The sequence below is a fragment of the Leptodactylus fuscus genome, chromosome 5 (genome assembly GCF_031893055.1).
Source record: "Leptodactylus fuscus isolate aLepFus1 chromosome 5, aLepFus1.hap2, whole genome shotgun sequence".
In the NCBI taxonomy this organism is placed as follows: domain Eukaryota; kingdom Metazoa; phylum Chordata; class Amphibia; order Anura; family Leptodactylidae; genus Leptodactylus; species Leptodactylus fuscus.
In genome coordinates, this window is record NC_134269.1 from 30,634,296 (window position 1) to 30,653,200 (window position 18,905).

General features: G+C 41.9%; 1 protein-coding gene across 3 annotated transcripts in view; it reads left to right on the forward strand.

Moving 5' to 3' along the window:
• FGFR1 (fibroblast growth factor receptor 1) overlaps positions 1 to 18,905 on the forward strand; it is a 57,713-nt gene that overhangs the window by 15,617 nt on the left and 23,191 nt on the right. For 2 of the 3 annotated variants that reach the window (XM_075272739.1, XM_075272740.1), the window contains exon 3: positions 17,288 to 17,551. The exons of the other annotated variant lie outside the window; for it this stretch is intronic. In XM_075272739.1, coding sequence (XP_075128840.1) covers positions 17,288 to 17,551 — 264 coding nt within the window. The remainder of the gene's footprint in view (positions 1 to 17,287; positions 17,552 to 18,905) is intronic. 3 annotated transcript variants of the gene reach the window in all.

Consider the following 18,905-nt stretch of genomic DNA (forward strand, 5'->3'; position numbering starts at 1 on the left):
TTTAAGGTGGTTGGCTGGTCTTTAGAGTAGACCAGTTGACCATTTCATTTGTATAGTGAACTGCCGACTTTTCCCTTCTGGCAGATGTCAGGGGAAACAAGGTTTGGGTTTAAAAGGGAAAATCTTTATCAGGTTATCCAGACAATTTATTTATTTTTTTAAATATGCCAGAGGAGGTGTCCTCTCTGCGTGGTCCGGTACTTCGTGGTCCAGCATCTTCTCATCTGGCCAACCAGCAGCCTCAGGAAAAGACCCATGATGTCAAATGTCATGACATCTCATGCCATTCAGCAGCCTCAGTGGGCACGTGTGGCCTGGACTTCCATCCTGTCCATAGTTGATCCAAAAATGGACCTTGAGCCTGTTGGCGATCAGGCGGCCATTGAATGGATAGACTCAATAGTCAATGGCGCCCTTCCCCTTCTCCACTTTACATGGTCTCACATGATCACAATGTATCTTTTTTCCTTTTCTTGTAGCAAAAATACGTCTACCTGTTTTTGAAAAATTTTAATGTATGTTTTTTGTTTTGATGGCTAAATCGCAGTTCTGTTGACCGGATTAGACGTCGATTTCTGAAAACTTAAAAAAAAATTAAAAAAATACTGCTACAAAATAGTTGTAGCCGTCCTTCTTACGATACCACGTGCGTGTGAGTGATTTATAATGGCTCTTGCCTCAGCTTGTGTTTAGAATAAGAGGCCTGTCTCCAGCGCGGAGAGGAAGTAGATTAACATATATAAACAGTCATTTTGACCCACACACTTCATTAGCCAAAGGGGCCAGAAACATTTTTGTGCTGCCTCAACAAGAGGCACTGAGGAAGCTTTTGTGTCTGGGCTTGTGAGGAAGGGGGAGGGGGGAGCGTCAGCTTCACAAGAGGGGTGAGGGGAAAAAAAAAATCACACTTTAGTGAAGAAGAAGGTCAGAGGCCAACTGGAACAGCTGGGGTCCTATGTTGTATGTTTTTTCTTCCCTCCTTCAGGAATTAATCCCTCTTCTGAGGAATAAAATCTTTACTCACCAGAGTTGAAAATATAAATCAGTGAGCCGTGCAGCACCTTCCTGACCTTTCCCGAGACAATTATTTCCTGACCATACAGAAGTTTAGCAGCTTTGCATGATTATAATTGCCGAGCATCCTCTTCCATTTTATGTATTGCTTTGCACTATGAACTCCGTGGTGAAATGATGTGAATATTATTGACTCCTTTATGAAATTTTCCCACGAATCCACTTGTTTCTACCTCTACAAATTTAGCTTTAGGTGTAGGGTTGGCTGAACCAACATGCCTACATAAAGATATTGCCAATTCCAATTCCATAATAGATGGTGTCATCATAAAATTTCACATTTTTTTGGTGAGAACATTCTAGGAAGATCTGATTTTTGCCCTGCAGTTCCGTCATCTGACCTCTAGTAGTTTGGAGACCATTGGGAAGCCTGATGTCCATGGGTTTCTGCTCATGTTTATGTAGGACAAAGTAGGTAACAAATATGCAAATCTATTCTCCAGGATGTAATTAGGAGAACCGTGCACTCCGTACTCTAGAGGGCAGCGTCCTTAATATCATGCATGACTCAGTTAAAAAGTCTAATATCATGATGCAGATTTAATTGCCAAATTAGTATTTCTATTCCAAAAGGAACAGATTCCCAGCTATGGACAGCGCTGTTTCGGCCTATTAGGCCTCCTCAGCATAGCGTAGGGATACTGATTTGGCAGAGTGAGAGACTATAGACCAGGGTCAGGGGATAATTGTACACATCAGGGAGAGTGTGTGCCTACACAGGCGTACGGAGACTTACAAGTCATTCCTGCTCCGCTAGGGATTCTGGGTAAAAAATATGCAAATCTATTCTCCAGGATATAATTAGGAGAACAGTGCACAGGGTGGTGTACAGAGTGCACTGTTCTCCTAATTACATCCTGGAGAATAGATTTGCATATTTTTTACCCAGAATCCCTAGCGGAGCAGGAATGACTTGTAGGCACACACTCTCCCTGATGTGTAGGACAAAGTAGTATTAGTGTTCTTCGTTGAGTTATTTTTTTAGGATCAGCTTCATAATTGGGATTTCACTAGCTTTCTGTAAGTGTCCTAAGCCAAGTCTCCCCCCCCCCCCACCCACACACACACCCAAACAAATTGGATTGCAATGTCACCAAGCCTGTGATCATACACTGTGCTGCCTATTAAAGCATAACATGAACGTAGTGCCAGTGCCACCTAGAGATATGGTACGGTATGTACTACCTGGCATACACGTGCCAAAGGTTGAGAGTCTGAGCTGTAGATAACCCAGTACATACTAGAATATTTTTAGTTATGTTCAATGTTCTTTTTGACCTGTGTTGCTCATTGTAGCAATTGGGTAACCCAACCCAGTCATATTTGGTTAGTCTTTTGATGGATGTTCCACCATCATAGAGTTACGGTGGTCATATACATTAAATTTCTTTTGGCCAAGCCTGCCAATTTCCATAAGACCATTTAATGCAGATGAAATAGAAGGCAGACATGTTCGATTTAAATATGCCCGATCCTCTGTTTCACTTTTTTCACTTTCCCCACCAAGAACACATACATACTCAGCTAAAATATGTTTGAGGAGGTTAGGATTGCTGTCAACCCTGATATGTGGCCGCCTTTAGCTGAGACTTCGTTCTGTTCCTGGGCCCCAAAAGACGCCATATTATTGAATTGTTACAAGCCCTCGCTTTTTGGTTAGTTTACATGATAAAATGACATCATTAATAACCAAAATGAGGTAATGACCTCCTAATGATTGACTTAAGACAGCGAGACTCGGTTTCTTGACTTCTAGAATTGGTGCGAATTGACCCTGGCAAATGTTGTTTGTCTTATTTTAGAGTGTGTGAACCCAAGTGGTAGGGTGCAAATCGGTCTATCAGGTCATCTGCATTAAACCAATACATTTATCTTCTGGACTGACCTAGCCACTTCCTATGTAAATCCCCAAAACCAATATGATCAGTATTTGTCAAGTACGGTTTGTCAAAAGGAACCAATGAAGATAAGGATGTAAGCGGAGGTGTGTGGTCATGAGGGCCTGGCTGAAGGTTATGCACTGCTATACATGGAGCCAGATTTTGAGCATTTCTGACTGTGGAGACTCGGAGGAGGGGGAGGGGGGATATGCTTCTGATATGTCAAGTGTTATAATATTTTTGGTTTTATGTATGCAAAATTAATTCTCTGACCGATTAATTAGAAAAGCCATAACATTTCTAATTATTGTTGTCTACTTACCAGTCCTGGGAATGAATAGAGAAGAGGGTGGTGCACATGGTTACTCTCCGTCTGAATGGTGTCTATGGAAACCTTATAATGAATGGAAGCGTCATGATGGTATCACAAGAGTATTCTCAGGCCCTTGAGGAGGTCTGGCAGACCACATTCACATACATGGGTCGATCTTTCTCAAATCATGGGATTTTCTGAGATTATACATTAATTTTCTATATTTGGGATAGGCCATCAATATATGATTGGTAATGGCCAGATCCCTGGAACTTCACCAGTCATCAGATTGAAAAGGTTGCGATACTAGCTCCTTTTCTGCTACATGGTATCGGCTTGACTCCTCTTTGTTTGAGTACTATATAGCTTTCAAAAATACCCGCTTTCTGTAACTTTTTGTCATCTATAGTGCTGACTGACCTGTTGGGCAGTATTAGGAAGTCGGTACCTAACACAAATTTTGGTTTGCTCAGTAGCTTTTCTAAAGGAGTTTCTAAAACAGTACCGGGTACTTTACGGTGCGTACAGCGCCGCACCTCCCATGAGTTGACCTGAAGCGACCACTACAGGTGTGCTATGTCAGGGCCCCAGGGAGGGCGGCATTTTTGCTTACCTAAGCCAGTCCAGGACAAGCTGTCCTGGACTGGCTTAGCACCGAGCGGTGGATTGGGGAGGCCGCTGGAGCAGCGCTGCTCCAGCGGCCTCCCCTCACACTCAGGCAGAGAGCAGGTCCTCTCCCTGCCTGCGAACGCCGCTAAGCCCGCCCCCTTCGCTCCACCACGCCCCCTCTGCTCCGCCCCCTCCTCCCGGGCTTTCTGTCGTCCACCTCGGGCGGCGAAAAGGGCAGGTTCACCCCTGGGTGCGTAGATGACTAAAGTGGGTCAAGATAACCTAAGCTGATCCAGTAAAAGGGGTTCAACCAGACACAGTAGCTCACCCGATCCTCAAACTGCTTTCCCCAAGAACACCACTGATTCATGGCCTGTCCTAAAAATAGGCAATTGATGTGTCCCCTTTTAATGTTTCGAGGTGCTTTTTTGCTTAGTCATATACATACTAGGGTACATCTTTATAAATCTATGTATGCTCCTTCTAGACACCCAACCACATGCGCACACAATGTACAAGTATCATGAAAAAGTACAAGTAACGCTACTACTGATATGTAGATTTTATTCCGAATTTTGCAGACTCTGGTGGCTTTTGTAAGTTGCTCATTACCTGTAAGTGCTCGTCTGAACCTTTGTGCCGTCTCTTGTAACCCAATTAAGTCCAGAGATAATCCACATTTTGTATTATCACTTATATAGATGAATCTGTAGTCAAGCACCAGGCCTTGTATGTGTAGAATTAATGAATCGCCTCCTCCCCCCAGCAGACAAAGGGTGTTTGCTTGTCCTAGAGGTATTTCCTGGATCAGGATGGATAAGGGATTTGAGTGTTTAATAAGAAAACAACATTTTTTTTTTTTCTGCTTTCTTAGGGATATAGTTAACCGGCGATAGTTTTGGGAAGATTCCAAGATGTAATTAGTCGCTAGCAATTAAATGATATTTATCTCAGCATGCACATAAATAATGAAGTGGAATTGGCACCTACCAGCCTTACCCGGGCAAACTAAATGGATACATTGTACTGTATCTGCCTAGATCTATTGGGGTAAATATTTTTATCTACTGATAGGTAGAAAATCATGAAAAATATTTTTAGACCGGGAAAATGCATATTGCAGATTTTTTGAGACTTATTTTTTTGTGTTTTTTTTTATTTGGCACATTTTTATTTTTTACTAACTTTTTTAAGAATTTAATTTAATTACTAGGGGAAGACCCGAATGAACAATATATGTGTGTGTGTGTGTATGTATGTATGTATGTATATATATATATATATATATATATATATATATATATATATATATATATATATGTGTGTGTGTGTATATATATATATATATATATATATATATATATATATATATTATCAAATATGCATCTCACTTATCTGTTCCAAAATGACCTCAAATATAATTGTTGTGGAGTCATTCATGAGTCCTAATAGGGTTGAGTTATTTTAGGCCACCCCTTTTTCGTGTAGGAACACTGTAATCTTACATCAATGACCATAGTCCGAGAGTAGGCTTGAAGAGGACCTTTCATCAGATTGGGCACAGGCAGTTCTATATACTGCTGGAAAGCTGACAGTGCGCTGAATTCAGCGCACTGTCGGCTTTCCCGATCTGTGCCCCGGGTAAAGCGCTATCGGTCCCGGTACCGTAGCTCTTTATGGTCAGAAGGGCGTTTCTGACAGTTAGCCAGGGACGCCCTTATGCCCAGCAGCGCCTATCGCGCTGTACTGTGGAGGGGGGAGGAACGCCCCCTCCCCTCCTGATAATACTCGTCTATGGACAAGCTGTGTGAGCAGAGGGAGGGGGCGTTTCTCCCCGCTCACACAGTACAGCGCGATAGGCGCTGCTGGGCAGAAGGGCGTCCCTGGCTAACTGTCAGAAACGCCCTTCTGACCATAAAGAGCTACGGTACCGGGACCGATAGCGCTTTACCCGGGGCACAGATGGGGAAAGCCGACAGTGCGCTGAATTCAGCGCACTGTCAGCTTTCCAGCAGTATATAGAACTGCCTGTGCCCAATCTGATGAAAGGTCCTCTTTCAATCTATGATTGTCCCATAGGAATAAAGGGAGCAACGCACCAATGGCCTGGTGAGCTACAGTATGGCCCCATAGACTTTGAGGGCCATTTTACAGTCCAGAGAATTAATTGGTAACACCACCAATTAAAAAAAATAATCTATAATATTCGTCATAAGCTTGGTTATTTTTTTTTATTGGGCCGTTCATTCTCCCCTTATGCATTTTCAGCCCAGCTATTTTTCTGTAGCCATTTTCTGGTTTACAAGTTTGTTTTTTGTTTTTTTTAACACAATAAAACTGTTGACTTTTTTTTCCCTTTAGTACCTCAGATTTATTATAGTTGACACCAGGAGTATGGCATGAATGTTGGTGGCTATCTGCCCCCGCTCATAGCTTGCCCTGGGGGTAGGGTGTACCACATTTATATGGCACCATGTACCTTATAATAAATGTGGCGCACCCTCCGTTAGCCCAAATTCTGAAATATTTTTGCGTCTTCTGCCCCTTCGGTGTGTCTTTCCAGATGACCCGGCTCCAGGTTTAACCCTGTGTTTCTTGATGGGTAAAATATAAACATACTGCTTTCCTGTGGTTGAAAGGGGATTAAAAGGTGTTACGTGGCTGAGTGCTTCTGCTTTATTCCTGCTCTAATATGTGGGAAACTTCTGACCCCCATCCCTCCACTAAGGTTTTGGGATTAGGGTACCCACGGGCCTTTTTGTATGCTTCAGGAAGTAGAAGGGAAAAATTTAACTAGGCCCCATTGGCGTTTCCATGGAAAACAGCCAGCGCCTGCTGCTTAGAGCCATTCACTATCTTTTGTCCTAGTTAGGCTTTGTGTAAGGCCTTTATGGCTAAATCTCCATCAGCATCAGCTTAACTAAAGTTTGCATCCCATGCTTTGCCAGATTTGCATTTGAAAGCGCCAATGTCCAATGTTTTCTACTACTTTTTTTTTCTTTCTTTAGCTCTCCTTTCTGGAAAACATGTTGCGTCAGTTTCCCCTCAGTGTTTATTAGTAAGGATTCCTTCCATGTGCCGTGCGGGAAGGGGCTGCTCTTACGTTTCTAGTCATTCTCCTCATTCCTATTCCTGTGTTTCCCCTCATTCCTGTCTGGCCCTTGTGTGTGTATACACGGTCTACTAATAAGTATGTGGACACCTGCGGTAGAATAGAAAAACGCCATTTCTTCCTATCCAATAGTTGGTAGACCCCAGCAGATGCTTCCTTACGGATGGGATTGAGCGACACAATACTCCCGGATGCCTGGTGACACTCCTGGTGTATGGGAGCCATCGCTTGGGTGCGGTTTCTCTGGCCAGCACTCGTCGGTCTCTATCTCCTAGTTTCGGGGATCTGCCGACTCGGCGCACATTCCAATAATCACCGTTCACCTTCCACTTCGTAATCACATAGGCCACTGTCGATTTTGGGTAATTTAGTTCGCTTGCTATGTCCCTTAAGGATCGACCATTTCTGGGGTACCCCACAAATACCTCTTTCTCGAAATCGGACAACTCTGCACTTCGTGGCATCTTGCATGGGACTAATGCCAATGCTGTTTCCTATTTAATGGCGGAAAGTGTGACGTACATCACGACCGCAGATATCTTCATTTGCTTTGGTGTTCAAAAACTTATTGGTAGACTGTGTGTGTGTGTGTGTATATAAATAGACAGATATGTATGTATACATATATATATATATATATATATATATATATATATATATATATATATATATCCTATTAATATTATAAATGTGAAAGTTTGTGAGTTTGGATGTTTGTGGGTTTGTGTGTTTGGATGTTTGGATGTTTGTTCCTCAATCACGCAAAACCCGCTCCACCGATTTGGCTGAAATTTTCCACAAACATAGTCACTACACTCGATTGCGCAATAGGCTACTTTTCGTCACAATAGCGCACATACGTTTGTGCCAGGACCCCCACAAAACCCAAACTCACACCACCATCTCTGCAATCTCACACACTTTGGACCATAGCAAGCCACAAAATTCCTATTGCCCTCTACAGCCTCGCCCCTAACACCACACAATCTCATATACATATACTTTACCACTTTGCCCCTCCCCTTAACGATACTCCAGGAGGCGCTCTTTAACGCTCCGGAGCAGCCATGTTTGCCGACCCCCACCGCTCTGACAATCCGCGACACCGCCTGCCCATGTCAATACCCCTAGGCGGTCTAATAAATGCAAAAAAAAAAAAGTTTAAAAAAAAGTAAAAAAAATATAAAAACAAATAAAAAGGATTAAAAATTCAAATCACCCCCCTTTCCCAAGAACACATATAAAAGTAGTTAAAAACTGTGAAACACATACATGTTAGGTATCCCCACGTCCAAAATCGCCCGCTCTACAAAGCTATACAAATATTTTTCCTGTTCGGTAAACGCCGTAGCGGGAAAAATGGTCAAAAGTGCCAAACCGCCGTTTTTTCACTCTTTTGATTCTGATAAAAATTTGAATAAAAAGTGATCAAAGCAATAACATTTCCTGAAAATGGTAGAACTAAAAAGTACACCCGGCCCCGCAAAAAAAGACGCCCTATACATTCCCGTACACGGACGTATAAAAAAGTTACGGCTGTCTGAATATGACGACTTTTAAAAAAAAAAATGTTTTAACACAGTTTTGGATTTTTTTAAGGGGTCAAAATGTAAATAAAACCATATAAATTTGGTATCCCCGGAATCATAACGAAACACAGAATACAGGGGACATGTAATTTTGGTTGCACAGTGAACGCCGTAAAACCAAAGCCCCTAAGAAAGTCGCAGAACTGCATTTTTTTGTCAAATCCACCCCATTCTGAATTTTTTCCCTGCTTCCCAGTACATTATATAGAATAATTAATGGCGGCATCATGAAGAAAAATTTGTCCCAAGAAAAATTAAGACCTCATATGGCTCTGGGAGCGGAGAAATAAAAAAGTTATGGAGTTTAGAAGGAGGGGAGTCAAAAATGAAAAACCAAAATCAAAAAATGCCATCGACGGGAAGGGGTTAACTTCAAATACTTCTGTCCCAAAGTCACTATGTAAAGTTTCTCACAACACCGTATATATAGCAGCTCAAATACAAAGTAACTTCAACACAAAAGTCTCACGTATTCTCTGAATTACAGCAAAAACAAGATACAAAGTTACATTTCATATCCCATACCTTATACACAGTACGAAAACCTTACCCGCGCCTGTATATACCCACTGCTACAATCACCGCAGACGAAGTCGCGGGTACCAGCTAGTATATATATATATATATATATATATATATATATATATATATATATATATATACACACACACAATCTATACACATATATACATACATATGACCCACAAATACATACATACACACACGTACACATTATTATACACACATATATATATATATATAATATATATATGTGTGTGTGTGTGTGTGTGTGTATGTATGTATGTATGTATGTATTTGTGGGTCATATGTATGTATATATGTGTATAGATTGTGTGTGTATATATGTGTTTGTGTGTGTGTGTGTGTATATATATATATATATATATATATATATATATATATATATATATATATATGTAATAATTTGTCGTAAACAAGGGTGTTTGTAAATTAGTTAAGTACTTTTAAGTGTATTAGTCATGATATATTCTTTGTAAGGGCTCATTCACATGGGGCAAGAGGGGGCGGATTTTGGCGTGGAATCCACCTCAAAATCCGCCCTCTCACAATAGAAGTCTATGTTGACCGCTTGCGATCTTTTTTCCGCTAGCGGTTTGTTCCCAGTAGCGGAAAAAAGAAGCGAGCTGCCCTTTTTTTCAAGTGGATTCTGCAGCTGATTCATCCGCGGCGTCCGCCTCGCTACAGCACCCTCCGAACTAGGCCCATTCATTTGGGTCTAATCCAGAGTGGAAAGCCGCAACGGCATGTGCACACGTGGAATCCCCGTGTGAACTAGCCCTAAGTGTGGGCAGATACATGATTTATGGTCTGGGGTCCAAAAAAATTGCTCCATAATAATGCTGGCAAGGGACTGTTGTAGTATTGTTAAATAAAATTATTATATACTAGCTTTTACCCGCGACTTCGTCTGCGGTGATTTGAGAATTGGGCGGACACAGACGTGTGAAACTGTAAAAGTGCTTTAAAAAGTTTGGTGGGCTAGCAAATGTGATGTGATGTGTTATATTGTGTATTTAGTGATACAATGTGATGTGTTGTATTGTGTATGTAGTGATACAGACAATGTGATGTGTTGTATTGTGTATGTAGTGATACAATGTGATGTGTTGTATTGTGTATGTAGTGATACAATGTGATGTGTTGTATTGTGTATGTAGTGATACAGACAATGTGATGTGTTGTATTGTGATCTGTTATATAGTGGAAAGCTATATGTAAATGTGAGTGAGTAGAGTGAGGGCTACTCCTGAGGTGACAGTAAGGAGTGTGCAGGCAGGTTGAGGCAGGAAATGCCAGGCAGTGTGTGTGAGTCTATAGCTGGGGCTAGGAGTCCTGCTTTTGTGAGTCTCCTGCTAGGAAGCCATGTTGTTTAGTGGCACCAAAAGTAGCCTGTGACTCAATCCTAAGGGAAAACTATGTTTGTGGAAAATTGCACGCAAATCCGTCCAGGCGTTTTAGCGTGATTGAGGAACAAACATCCAAACTCACAAACATCCAAACACACAAATTTTGATTTTTTATGTTGTCGGGTGCACACCTAGTGCATATACTTTAAGACCCCCTTTTTGTTGATGTTGTCTTATTTTTCAGTGCAAAAAAAGGGTTGAAATTTTTTTACATTTTATCCAGTATGTAGGTGGTCAATTTATATTATGTTCTAGGGTATCAAGTGTGCGGTCTACTGTAGTGTACAGTAAGGCGGTATACGACTGTGTACTCTTAACCCTATCCTGTGAAGCAGAACAGGGTTAACCATTTACCCATGGTTTACAGGATAAGGGTTGATGGCTGGTTCTGTGCAGTCCCAGTTAATGAAGTATTATGGTGTTTAGTGATACAGAAATCCTCCCCTTCAATCTGCCGATGCGATTAGACGTCCATAAAGCAAAGTGCGACATAGTTCAGGAATGTTGTCTGTGAAAGCTTTACATATAGCATACATTACAGCTTCATGTATATGGTACCATAATTCCTCAAATGTCATTTTACTGCTTGGTGAAATTTGCTTTCCAGCACTCCAAATCCCCGGTGCAGGTTTATAAAGACTGGGTATTAAGGCCAGTCTTCATACCCTTTGCATTGGCGGAGGGGGCATCATTTATTAGGAGTTGCCACTTATTTCTAGACTGTACACCTGCCTGGAAATCTACGTCAGCTCCCACCCCCTTTTTCGGGAAGGTGGTGTGAAAACGCCAGTTGCCACAATTTTGTTGATGTTGACATAGTTGCAAACCCAGAATAGTCACCATACTATATCTCTCCAATAAAGTTGCAGGGGTTGGCCCAAATTTTAATGCTATCCCCTATAGACAGGGTGTGTATGTGGTCCAACAGCTGGGATGGCAATGGGGTTTCTGTTCTCCAGTCCGAATTAAGCGGCAGGCCAAGCCTATGCACTGCCACTCAGTTCACTATCTATGAGACTGCTGGCCATTTTGTCTGCCTCTGCTCTGTTAACGGCATTTATTGATATGCTTTACAGCAGTCTCATGGACCTAGGTACTCCTCTATTGTCAGTAGTGGATGCAATGATGAGTCAGTGGTGGCATCTATAGAGATGTTATCTTCTATTGTGAGCCTGTCTGTCTTGTCTGTAGTGTAAATGAGGTGACCATTTCATGGAAAACCTCTACAAAATTGTCAATTGTCTGTCTATTATTAGGCTTAGTGGCAGGAGTGAAAGTTGCAGGGAATAGAACTTTGTTTGTTTTTAAATATATAGATAGTAATATGGAAAATTAAAAATATAATCCTCAAAACGTAAAAAGTCATAGGTTAAAAAAAAAATCTGACTAAGGGTAAAGTCCAAATTTGTGCATGTATTTTGTAAGCGTACAGATATACATGACATGGGAATCTTCTTTGTTAGGTTGTCAGGAAGGAAGCGCACACGTGGTAACTTACCTTTCTTTAGACTGTACGTGGGAAACTGATGGCAAGGATGCGTTGTCCTACGTGATACACATTCTTTATCTAAAGAATACCTGACAATAAAATAGATCACATGACAATGCAACAAAAGCTTTGGATCCGGTGTTCTCTGCTTTAGGCTTTATGCATGTAGGGTATGTGCCTTTTTTTTAATATCGTAGTTTTAGAATATTTATGGAAGTATTCAATTTCCTCTGTAGCTCTAGAAAAATATTCTGATCCACTTGGTGAATTTTCTCTATAGGTCTAGAAAATTTTTCTGGCCTACTGGATAACGGGCCAGCCTTAGTAAGTTTCAATTTATTCTGCCCCCCCCCCCCAGTAGACTAGAATAAGGCTGTATTCAGATGACAGTCAAAAAAGCCTAGCATCATCGTTGGTTGGTAAGGCTCCCCCACCACCACCACCACCAAACCTCCACCTCCTACAGTGGTCTTCCATAGCCTTGTACTGTCAGAAGGAGCGTTCCTCACAGCCTAGCGATGACGCCGAGCAGTAAGGCTCTCTCTTCTGACAGTGGAGGGATATCAGTCCCAAAACTAACGGCACTGATATATCCGGTACCCGGGTGCAGACCAACAAGGCTGGATTCAGTACACTGTCAGCTTTCTAGCGGTATATAATACCGCTGATCTGTGAGGATATGAAAGGTCCCCTTTATTATATACACAGCACCTCTCTCTCTTCTGGGCATGTTGAACTCCAGTGCCTTAGAAATTTGTTGTTGTGACAAATAACATGCAGCTAGAGGTGTCTGGCAGTAGCGTATTCCACTCTTCCAATTGAAAATACATGTATGCTCCACTGAACCAAGTGTGTATATACGCAAGTAGTATCTCCTATTGAAAGTGTATGGCCAGCCTGCCCCATAGCAGTCGAGGTGATTTTTCTTACATAGAATAATATGGTGCTTTTATATGTACTCTATACGGCATCATTTTCAGCACTCTATTGCAATATTATTTGTATACCGTATGGTAGTAGTTTTTATCTAATTTGGGGGCAGTATTAATCCTCTTTGTTCCCTTCTTTGTTCTAGATCTGATAGTTTAGAATTTTTCTTACATAAAATATGGTGCTGTTATGTCTGCTCTATACGGCATCATTTTCAGCACTCTATTGCAGTATTATTTGGATACTACATGATAGCAGTTTTATCTAATTTGGGGGCAGTATAAGAATTTTTTGAATTTTTCTTGCATAAAATATGGTGCTATCATGTGTGCTCTACATGACATCACTTTCAGCGCTCTTGCAGTTTTATTTAGGTACTATGTGGTGGTATTATTTATCCACTTTGAGGACCGTATTCATCCCGATTTCTCTTCTTTCAAAAACAGGGCGTTCCACTACAAAACGCTGTATCTTCTTTCCTAGCCTGGCATAAGATCCATCTATTGCTGTGATTGAGCTGTTTGCTGATTGTTGTCCTCATGTCTGATAGAAATAGCCCAGAGCATGACTGAAATTAAATCCGCTCTTGTGTCCATCTTGCCACCTGAGCATCATCATTTACATCAGTTGCCTTGGGCAAGAATTTGAGCTCTTAAGTTAATTTTTCCCACCGTCTCCCCTGTCACAAGGAGAACAGCAGCAGATTAAATAAGGCTCTTGCCTGGACTGTCAGAAAACCTACAAAGTGGTAATAACCGTAAGTGATCGGTCGCGTAACATACCACCATTTAATGTCATTAAACAATTAAAATGGGCTTGTTTGGCATCTACAGCCCATCTGACCTCATTTAGGGCCATTCCCGTAATGGCCCGGTGATGGGTGTAACAGGGTTATTCACTTGTATTTAAATCATCTAAGGGTCTTCTCCTAAGCCCAATGTTTTATGACCATATAAACCAGCATAAGAGGAGCGCTGCATCTGTTACTTCGGAAAGTCTTAAAGATGAAGAACAAAAAAACAACAACAAAGGCAAAAAAAAAAAAAAAAGTGCTATTAAAAATGCAAAAGAGCTTTCCAATTAATAATGGTTTCCTAGCAACCTATTACCTTCCCGAAGCTTCTTTCTTGAAGCTTTGTGTCGGAGGATTAAGGAGGTAAACCAGCTCTTACTATTTTGAGTACTTGCCTGTTGCTTATTCAATGCCAATATATTGTGTACACATTTTTGCAATTTTAATATTTGTTAAAATTATATATAAAGTTATTATTATTGTTATTATTGATTATTATTATTGTTATTATTATTGATTATTATTAGAGATGAGCGAACACTAAAATGTCCGAGGTTCGAAATCTGATTCGAACAGCCCCTCAATATTCGACTGTTCGAATGGATTTCGAACCCCATTATAGTCTATGGGGGGAAATGCTCATTTCAGGGGTAGGCAAAATTCGATAAAATTATACTTACCAAGTCCACGAGTGACGGTCGGGCTGGATTCTCCTTGAAGTCTTCTCCCGAAACAGCGTCCCCGCGTCGTCTTCTGGCTGGAATTCACTCTGCCTAGGCATCGGGGCCTAGGCAGAGCCGACTGCGCCCCCGACGCCTGAGCAGAGCTGACTGCACGTGCGAGGGCATGCCCGCGCATGCGCAGTCGGCTCTGCCTAGGCCGGATGCCTAGGCAGAGTGAATTCCAGCTGGAAGACGCCACGGGGACGCTGCACAGAGAAGACTTCTAAAGGTAAGAGAAGAACCAGTGTTGATTGGCAGAATGTATAGCATTCTGCCAATCAACGCTGGTTCTGCATCGAACCTTAAACTTCGAACAGCTAGTAGTGTTCGATCGAGTACGAGTATTTCGAATACCGTAGTATTCAATCGAACACCTACTCGATCGAACACTACTCGCTCATCTCTAATTATTATTATTATTATTATTATTATTATTATATATTTGGGGGGGCTGTAGGCCATTTATAAAGGAGTCGGGACTTGTTCATATGGGGCTAAAAGGGCGGATCTTGGCGCTGAATCCATGTCATAACCCGCCCCCCTCACAATAGAGGTCCATGTAGACTGCTAGCTTACTTTTTCCCATGAGCGGTATGTTGCCGCTTACGGAAAAAAGAAGCGAGCTGCCCTTTCTTCAGGCGGATTCCACAGCTGATTCATCCCCGGCGTCCGCCTCACGGCAGCACCCTCCGGACTAGGCCCATTCATTTGGGCCTACTCCGGAGTGGGAAGCCGCGACTGTCGGAAGCCCTATTCTGACCAAAATCCATTATTCCGCTCCCCATGTGAACTAGCCCTCAGAGTCTGGCTATGGAATAATAGAGGAGTCGGAGTCGGTGGTTCGGCCTACCAACTCCACAGCCCTGATTTTTAATTCACATTATGCAAGGATGCATTTTGATATAGAACCAAAAGAAAAACTCAATTTTATTTGCTATATTTATATTTTTTGTCGCTGACCAGTAACCAATCATTGCGACTTATAAGCGACCGCTTATTACTTGGAGGTGTGATAAAAGTGACAGCGCAGAATAATTCCAGATATTTAAAACTACAACATAAATCTGTTTATTGTCTTGGCTGAGGCTCGCTGTTTCATTCCTTCGCTATTGCACTTTGCCTTTTGAAAGTACACTTGGTACTGATTCATAGATTGTTGGACTCTGGCCTATGCCGGGGTGGTGGATAAAGGCTGCGTTTAAAGGTCACTTTATATAAATCAGTTTTTCCAAGAATTAAAGTTGTTCTATGCGTCTGTAATACAGCAATATATAACTAAGGGTGCATGCACACTACGTAACGCCGGGCGTGTATGAGAGCCGTACACGCCGGCATTACGGCAGACTGCCGAACACTTCCCATTCACTTCAATGGGAGCGCTCGTAACAGCGGCGTTTGCGAGCGCTCCCATTGAAGTGAATGGGAAGTGTTCGGCAGCCCTGCTGTAACGCCGGCGTGTACGGCTCTCATACACGCCCGGCGTTACGTAGTGTGCATGCACCCTAAGGATGATTTTTTCTTAAAACACTATTTTAATAATCTTCCAAAAAAAAATCTTGGAGAGGAAAAATCCAATTGTACAACTAAAAACGCTGTCGTTCATTGGGAAAACTGCCTTAAAAACAATATGGGTCCTGTTAATGGTTGCTTCAAAATATCCAACTGGTTAATAGTGGCGGGGAGGGGGGGATCTTTATTGATGACCCTTAAACGGAGAACACAGCAGCTACAGAAAGTGCCTTTCTCACAGAGGGCTCTTACTAGTCCATGTTTTACTTGGTCCACCTAATTCTTTTAATTGGAAGGCTGTAATGCTTTGTTTCGCCTGCGGAGGTGCTGTAGGGAAATAATACACTTGCAGGAACTTCTAGTTGCATGGAAAAAAAATTTAAATATAGAAACAATGCTTTAAAAACTTTAAGAATAAGTCATTTTTGATGATTCATTCCCTTTTATACACACTCTACAGGTGGGATAACTATTATTGTGTCCCTGCCCAGTAAATGATTTCCTTCTCTCTTCCTGTGTGGCCAGGAAAAGTTTGCTAAGTCACAGTGCACTTCCCCTTATCTTGTTGACTCTGATAAGGACTGGACATGTGACTTTCTTCTCAGAGGGTTATTCAAACAAGTCATTTAATGGACTTCCCATTTTATAGTAAGCATTCTGTGTCTTGTCTATAGACCTCATGCCAATAGAAATTGATTGGTCAGACAATCTATGAGGGGTCTCAGAGGTGTGTGTGAATATCATGTTCAAACTTCATAGGGCAAGTTCGTTGGTCGCATGGAATATGATGGTTATTACCTGAAATTTTCACGTGTATGTTCGCATGGTTGTCAGACCACCATCGGAGGTGGTTTTGGACTTGGAGAAGCTAGAGCAGAAAGCCTTTGTGTCTTATTGTTATCATTTGCAGCTTTGGTATTTTGCTTTCTTCTAATATTTAATGAACACTAACATTTTCTAGCTTGCCATCCAACCTGTTCTTCACCCACGAAGTACCTGCGTAACTTTAAGATTTTCATCCAAATCCTAAGTATGGAAGATTTTGGTTATATTCACCTAGGCAAGAAATTCTGGAATTCCCGGTTTGGTCAGGCCACCTGTATTTGCCATAAATCCCAAAGTGGATGACCTACCTTAATTAGAAACCCCTTAAGATCACCCAACTAGTTGTCTTGGAGCAAGTTTATCTCCATCCAACCCCAAATAATTTCCTCTAAATTCCCATTCCTTCCAAATAAAGGCTCACCAATAAAGCCTTGGATTTTAAAAATATATATATTTTAATTCAGATTTTTTTTTTTTGTTTTCACCTACTCAGTTGGCCCAGAGTCCAAACAAGAAATGGAATCGTTTTTGGCTCATCCTGGAGACCCGATAATTTTACAGTGCAGGCTTCGAGAGGATGTTCAGAGCATCAGCTGGGTGAAAAACGGAGTTCAGCTTTCGGAGACTAACCGTACTCGCATAACAGGCGATGCGATCCAGATTCTCAACGCAAGGCAGGAGGATTCTGGGTTGTATGTCTGCGTTACTAGTGGTCCGTTTGGAACCGATACTGTTTTATTCAAAGTTAACATATCAGGTTTGTAGAAGATTTCTGCCTGATTGATATTATTCAATGTTTTGGGGGGTTTTTTTTACTTGGTGGGATAACCTTTTAAAGGGATTTTCCAAAAATTTCTAAATAGGCAAAACTTACTAAAAGCCAGTCTTTAAGAACTATTCTTAGACTTAGGGAACAAGGGGTAGGGATATTCCTTCTTTAAGGTTATGTGCATCTGCTTTCAAAAGTAGAGGAGTTGAATGTTTTTGGGGGCCAAGTTTTGTTTTATTATAAGATATACACTCACCAGCCACTTTATTAGGTACACCATGCTAGTAACGGGTTGGACCCCCTTTTGCCTTCAGAACTGCCTCAATTCTTCGTGGCATAGATTCAACAAGGTGCTGGAAGCATTCCTCAGAGATTTTGGTCCATATTGACATGATGGCATCACACAGTTGCCGCAGATTTGTCGGCTGCACATCCATGATGCGAATCTCCCGTTCCACCACATCCCAAAGATGCTCTATTGGATTGAGATCTGGTGACTGTGGAGGCCATTGGAGTACAGTGAACTCATTGTCATGTTCAAGAAACCAGTCTGAGATGATTCCAGCTTTATGACATGGCGCATTATCCTGCTGAAAGTAGCCATCAGATGTTGGGTACATTGTGGTCATAAAGGGATGGACATGGTCAGCAACAATACTCAGGTAGGCTTTGGCGTTGCAACGATGCTCAATTGGTACCAAGGGGCCCAAAGAGTGAAAGAAAATATTCCCCACACCATGACACCACCACCACCAGCCTGAACCGTTGATACAAGGCAGGATGGATCCATGCTTTCATGTTGTTGACGCCAAATTCTGACCCTACCATCCGAATGTCGCAGCAGAAATCGAGACTCATCAGACCAGGCAACGTTTTTCCAATCTTCAATTGTCCAATTTCGATGAGCTTGTGCAAATTGTAGCCTCAGTTTCCTGTTCTTAGCTGAAAGGAGTGGCACCCGGTGTGGTCTTCTGCTGCTGTAGCCCATCTGCCTCAAAGTTCGACGTACTGTGCGTTCAGAGATGCTCTTCTGGCTACCTTGGTTGTAACGGGTGGCTATTTGAGTCACTGTTGCCTTTCTATCAGCTCGAACCAGTCTGGCCATTCTCCTCTGACCTCTGGCATCAACAACGCATTTCCGCCCACAGAACTGCCGCTCACTGGATGTTTTTTCTTTTTCGGACCATTCTCTGTAAACCCTAGAGATGGTTGTGCGTGAAAATCCCAGTAGATCAGCAGTTTCTGAAATACTCAGACCAGCCCTTCTGGCACCAACAACCATGCCACGTTCAAAGGCACTCAAATCACCTTTCTTCCCCATACTGATGCTCGGTTTGAACTG